Source organism: Pavona decussata, unplaced genomic scaffold, assembly GCF_977016875.1.
Source record: "Pavona decussata unplaced genomic scaffold, jaPavDecu1.1 SCAFFOLD_3, whole genome shotgun sequence".
NCBI lineage: Eukaryota > Metazoa > Cnidaria > Anthozoa > Scleractinia > Agariciidae > Pavona > Pavona decussata.
The window spans coordinates 1,671,476-1,677,500 of NW_028145427.1; the positions used below are offsets into that span (position 1 = coordinate 1,671,476).

General features: G+C 39.5%; 1 protein-coding gene across 1 annotated transcript in view; it reads left to right on the forward strand.

The window, feature by feature from the left end:
* The first annotated feature begins 1,495 nt into the window (after positions 1-1,495).
* Positions 1,496-6,025, forward strand: part of LOC146489817 (GTP-binding protein Di-Ras1-like) — a 4,619-nt gene continuing 89 nt past the window's right edge. Inside the window, exons 1-2 of the mRNA XM_085103108.1 lie at positions 1,496-1,601; positions 4,519-6,025. The exon at positions 4,519-6,025 is cut by the window's right edge and continues 89 nt beyond it. Of these exons, the coding sequence (XP_084959234.1) occupies positions 4,886-5,557 (672 nt within the window). The 5' untranslated portion in view covers positions 1,496-1,601; positions 4,519-4,885 and the 3' untranslated portion in view covers positions 5,558-6,025. The remainder of the gene's footprint in view (positions 1,602-4,518) is intronic.

A 6,025-nucleotide genomic window follows, 5' to 3' on the forward strand; every position in this document is an offset into this window, starting at 1 on the left:
TATGAGCATGTTTGCTGTTTTAAATCCCAGAAGTAGCTGAGCCGGCCCAGTTGCGCTTTAGATCAGAAGGACACACAAAATCTATTTCAATTTTTTTCCTCCTGACACAGACAGCAAGGAATATTCATACTGAGTGAATCAGCTTGAATCAGCCATATTATCACATAGGATCACTGTAATGACCTGTTATAACAAAGGAACAAAGTAGATTAACGTGTAAAAGCAAGATATAACGTAATATGTGAAAATATGGTTCCGGTCGGCGAGGACTCGAGCCTCGGTTCCCTGCAGTCAAGGCACACGTGACAACCGCTGCACCACAGGCCAACCCTACGAACCAAAATTTCACACAGTAAATTATCATGAATTATATATCGCTTTTGACACGTTATCTCCTGAAAGCCAGTTCAATATACATGTTTCAGCAATGACGTGTAATGATTTGTGTTTGTAAAAAACATCTGCCTGCAGATTGTAAGTTGTACACATAAAGCGTGAAAGATTTATTGATTCAGAATTGGCCCCTGTTTAAGATAAACAAGCATTCTCTTTGCTAATCAGAGATGAAAGCTTAAGATACAAAAAAGGAAAGGGTTAGTTTCATCGAGGAAGAAATAAAAGAAGCATTTTATCATCAACAAGATGCCTGTTATACTGGCATAACGCGTGATGCTGGGGCTGATTCATTTATTCCAACTGTATGCTTCGCCGATTTATAAAACTATCCTTGCTAATGGAATAGTTTGAGTCACGACGATCGCGTTACGTTGCTTCCCTTGTGTTACGCGACTCAGACTATCAGCGGAAATTCGTGAAATTCCATTACGATAACGTAAGCTTCTCAATGACCTCTTTTCAGTCTCGCGTGTTTGATCTAAGACTGTCAAACAAAGCACGATTCCTTCGCTAAGAACTCACCAATTTCCACCGTTTTACGTGTCGGGTGCTTCTTAGAAGTTATTCTTTCGATTTACGGCTTCAAAATGGTGAAATTTCCGTTTGAAAACGGCACACTTGAGTCCACAACATGTATGTTAAGACAATATGCGCGACAATTTAATCTGTCTTTAATAAATAGATCAAATGATGCATTGACGTCACACAGGTAGGGGTGAGTGGGTCCCCTCCCTCGCGATATAAGCGACAAGAATGGATTTTGATTGGCGGGCTGTTGTTGAAGACAATCAGAAGAATACATCCCGAGTAGGAGAGGGGAGAGTTTAATGAATAAATTAATGTGGCGATTTGTAGCTACGACGAAGAAAAAAAAGAAATCGTCCCGTTTTTAGACACGGTATGCCCCCTCAGGGCATCCCGCGTAAAAATGGCTTTCTCGCACGAAAACTGAAAGGAAACGTGACCAGGGGATTGCTATTTTGGCGAACGCCCGCAAATGTGGCGTGATAGCACGCGCTTGTACAAGATAAGATCAATATGTCAGGTGTGGTTTAACCTATTTTTGAGCAAACTGTTGATAACAATCTGAACGTAAGTAAATCTCCTTTATCTGATCTTCTCTCCCGTTGTACCGTGTGGTCCGTGTACTCGTGTCAAATCAGTCGTGGGAGGGGTTGGCAGAAAGGAAGCTCTTTCTTGTTTAGGTATGTGCAGCCTGAAAGACGGTCGCTTGGTGCATTTTGCCTTTTTAATATGTTTAATTTGGTCTGAATCAGGGCAGAGATTTGACCATCGGTGTCTGAATGTGTATGTTTGTTCTATTGCCTGAAATGGGGTTAAAATTTTGTTTTGTCGTTGTAGTGATGAAAACCTATCATATTCTTGTTTGTTAAGTCTGTAGAGTCGGCTACAGCCTCCAAGCCTGGACTCCAAAACAACATGAGGGTGTTCTAAAAACACGTTTTAAAACCGACCTCGGTCCATCTCAGCTTCAATGTTCTTCTTCAGTAGGTTCTTATGAAAAGACTATATTGCAGATTCATTTATAATACAGGCCATTGTCTGGAAACTACAGCGGTCAGTATTTTTTTGTGTCAGAAAATTTCTGAGACTGGTGGAAATGTTGTTTCATTTTATAATTCACCTTTAATTCCCTAGCAATACAAGTCCTGTGACAAAAAAAAAAAAAAAATCAGTGGGATCGTGCTCTTCCAAAGCAACTCTGACGTGACTTAAGGTGGCCGAATACAGTTTTTTAGTGTACAGGTGTTAGAAGACGTTATTTGGAAATATGTACTTCTGGGCGCCCAAAATTGGTATGGTGTAAGACTAACTAAGAAAGAATGGATTTTTGTACGTCTTGTCGAGCTAAGTACCGTTTCCATGGCAACGCAGCGAACTATTAAACGTCCATATATTGTAGGTTTCCTTTATTTTTAGAAAATGTACTCATTAGATTTTTTCCATTTTTTGTATCCAGATAAACTCACAAAACACTGACACAGTTGCACTATTTTCATGTAATTTTAACAGACAGATCTCCTGTAAATATTGATTTTGCATTTTAATGTTTTGTGAAGATACCCTCTGTTAGATTTAGGTTTCTCTTTGTAGGCGAGTTACGCTTTTAGGGAACTATTTTCATGCCAAATTTTACGAAATTCTAATGAGCGGTTCCTTAGAAAACAGTTCATTTCCACGAAAACAACCAGTCGCAATTTTTTGGTCAAATGCGCATGCGTGGCTTTAATTGAGTTTCACGGCAAAGATGAAAAGTATTCAAAAGGTCTTGACGAATGACTTTTTTGCTCGGAAAGAAAAGAAAAAGAGTCCAGAAACAAGAAACTTAGTTATTTAGGATCAAAACTTACCTTTATTATCCATTTCATGTGAAATTGAGGGATCACTTTATCGACCGCCGTATTTACGTACCACAACCCTAGCGCGCGCTTAATAGCATCACTAACAGAATCTGTGAAGCGCGCAAACTGTGTTCGGCCACCTTAAATGTCACGTGATTTATTAATCCCATTTTAAGGATCACACGAAAGTTTAATAGGATTTTAAATGAATGCCGTTAATTTTGGCAGTAAATGACGTATGAAATGATCAAGGGAAATCCAAAATCGGAGAAGAGCTATTTATTTTGTTTACGAAGTATTCTAGATTTACAGTTAACGTAAACAGAAATAAATCGTGACATTAGAAATGGTGTCAGCCGATAAAAAGGAAGTCAGATAAACTAAATGAACGCCGGGTAGCAATTTGTAAGACATGTGCATGATCAGTACTGCAACCTTGGACTACAAAGAATTCTAAAAATTCAGTGAAGTGGTCACTTTCTGGGTTACAATAGCTCCCTTCTTAGCTAAAATGGAAGACGCGCCATCGACCGCCGTGCCGAGTGCCATTGGTTTCTAAAAGAGCTAATATATAGGTCAACATCACAAAATAATCCCCCAGAAAGCAAGCCTCAAAGGCCTGTGAAACTGGCAAAGAAACAAAAAACTAACAAACTTATTTTTGTATCAGTTGGCTGACAAGTTGTTTTCCCATGGTCAGTAAAGTTTGCTTTATACCGTCAAAGGTTGGAATTCTGTGGCTACTCAATCAATTATTATTGGGGCTGCCGATTTTTTCTGCAGATCACGGTATGAATCGCCTCCCCCAAAATTGCAGCAATTTTTACTGGTTAAAAGTATAAAGACAGCACGACTTTTGATGATTACACTGATTTGTTGGAAGTCTAAAATGTACCGAAATCTCCCACGTCTCGCAAGGTCTTCGGCAATGTTCACTGCCCCCCCCCCCCCACCCCACCATACGAAAAGTTCTTCCGAATCCTTATCAGGCAATATTATCACCCCAAAACAGTTACCGAAGTATGTTCGTTATCTACGAACTCGTCTAACCGACAATACTTTAACTTCCGCAGATATTTTTGGGAAATCGATAACAGGAAGGATTTCGGACGTCTTGAGCAATACTCGGGAATTTCATGAATCAACGTTCGGACAAGGCGTTTTTCGGAAATTATCGATCGATTGGTGAGAGTTAACGCTCTTATCTTCGAACTCGAGAACACTCGGTTTTTCCGAAATACGTTTTGTATTTTGACAAGTTATTTCGGAGGTGTAAATCGCCCACTCTTGTGTTTTTTTTAGAAACTTCTAAATCGAAGTATTACGTTGTCTCAGTCACGCAGAATTCTTTAAATTCAACGACTATTAGTTACATTCCAAGCACGTTTCCTGTCCCTCTTAAAAAATAGGTGAACCTTAATCGGTCTTATTTTGAAATGTTAGTTTAATACCACATACCGGTAATTTGCCACTTTTCAGTTTCCTAACAGACTTACAAATTTTTTCAGACCTGTCATTTTTCTTATCACCGCTTTGATTTTGTTGAGAAGTTGATTTGTAGATTTTACTGTGTTTAGAAAATCACGATAACCCTGATAACGTCCGTACTGTTGTCTGCACACGGTTGAACACAATAAACACAAAGCAACAAACGTCATCCTTATCCTATTTTCTGATCGGCTTCCTTGATAGCGTGGGCGCCGTTTAAGGGGGCGCTGTAACGCAAATATGTAAAGTAATCCACTTGTTGATTTTCTAGATCATGTTGGGCCCGACATCGTTGACATTTTGACCGCAACGTTCCACGCAATGCTGGAATTTAACACTCAGCACAATCTGTGGATTACGTATATAAAGGCAGAAGCTCTGTCGACCTAACGAGAACTGAAAAATCGCGTAAGCCAAGAAAGTGAATCGTGGCGCAACAATTTTGCTCGGGATTTGTGGTCCAATTTAAGTCACGAAACATCAATCAAGGGAACAGACACAAGACTATTCACCACGCCGTTTTCATCTTGCTGTGAGCATTTGTGTTATCTGGGTCACGAGTTTAAGTTACATAACCTTAAAGCTTCTGGTTTCCACTGCTTCGTCAGAATCGAAGCAATAACTTTGCAGACATCACTATGAAGAATCACGCAAAGGAAGAAAAGAAAGCTATACCCAAAAAACGCACTTCCGCCTACCTTAAAATGTTCACAGTCGTGGTTTTTGGCGATTCATGGGTCGGCAAAACGTCGCTGTGCAAAGCTTTCCTCGGCGAGCCATTTAATGACGATTATCTACCAACTGTTGAAGACTTTTATTCGACGCAAATTGTCCACAAAGAGAAGAATTACCAAGTTGACATCATTGATACCTGTGGTACAGAAACTTTCCCGGCAATGAGGCGAATGGAAATCAACAAAGCTGATGCAATTTTGCTGGTTTACTCATTAGACAAGCCGCATTCCTTTGAATGGTTGGAGCAGGTTCAAGGAGAAATATTTCAACAAAGGGGCGGTAATCTTCCAGTTATGGTTGTAGCGAACAAGGCAGATGTTGTTTTAGAAGCAACTGCCTTGAATGTAACGACGAGGGAAGGAAAAACTATTAACACGAGAAACGTGGCGGAAAAAGAGTGGGGATTTTTATGGACAATGACATCCGCGAAAATGGCCTTGGGAGTACACGAAATATTTCATGGCCTCATAGACGCATTTCAACTACGTAGATCACAGTCATTGCCAACGAAACAAAGTTTGTTGTCTCCAAGGAGGAGTCCATTGCTAAGTACTCTTCGCCGAAAATCAAAATAGTGGAACTGTAATATAAACAAAGATTTCCTCTCAGTCTCAAGCCAACGCTCTTGAATCTATTATATTGCACGTGGCTTGCAATTTTTCTTGAATGTTTTGTAATCTCTTGTATGAGTGAAGATAACTGTTAAGTGTTTACTGCAAGTGTTGTTGCAATATGTTCTGACTCCCCATGATGTCTAACTTTGCACAATACACATTCATAAACAAGTTTCGTATTTCCCTGATCGTGTTACGCAAGCGTTTCAGTTTTCTCAGCCTTCTTCACCGTTTCGTTTGGAGTTTTTGGAATATTTCTAATAACTTATCGAGCTGGTACCGCGATTTTTATTGGTGTTTCTAAAATATCATGAAATGGTTAGTACAAATAAAATTGCTTTTACTTTTAGAGGCAAAAGTATCGTGCTACTATTGGTTAGAGAATGGTGTTGTTAAAAATAATTTATGGGCAATAAAATAACAAACGTG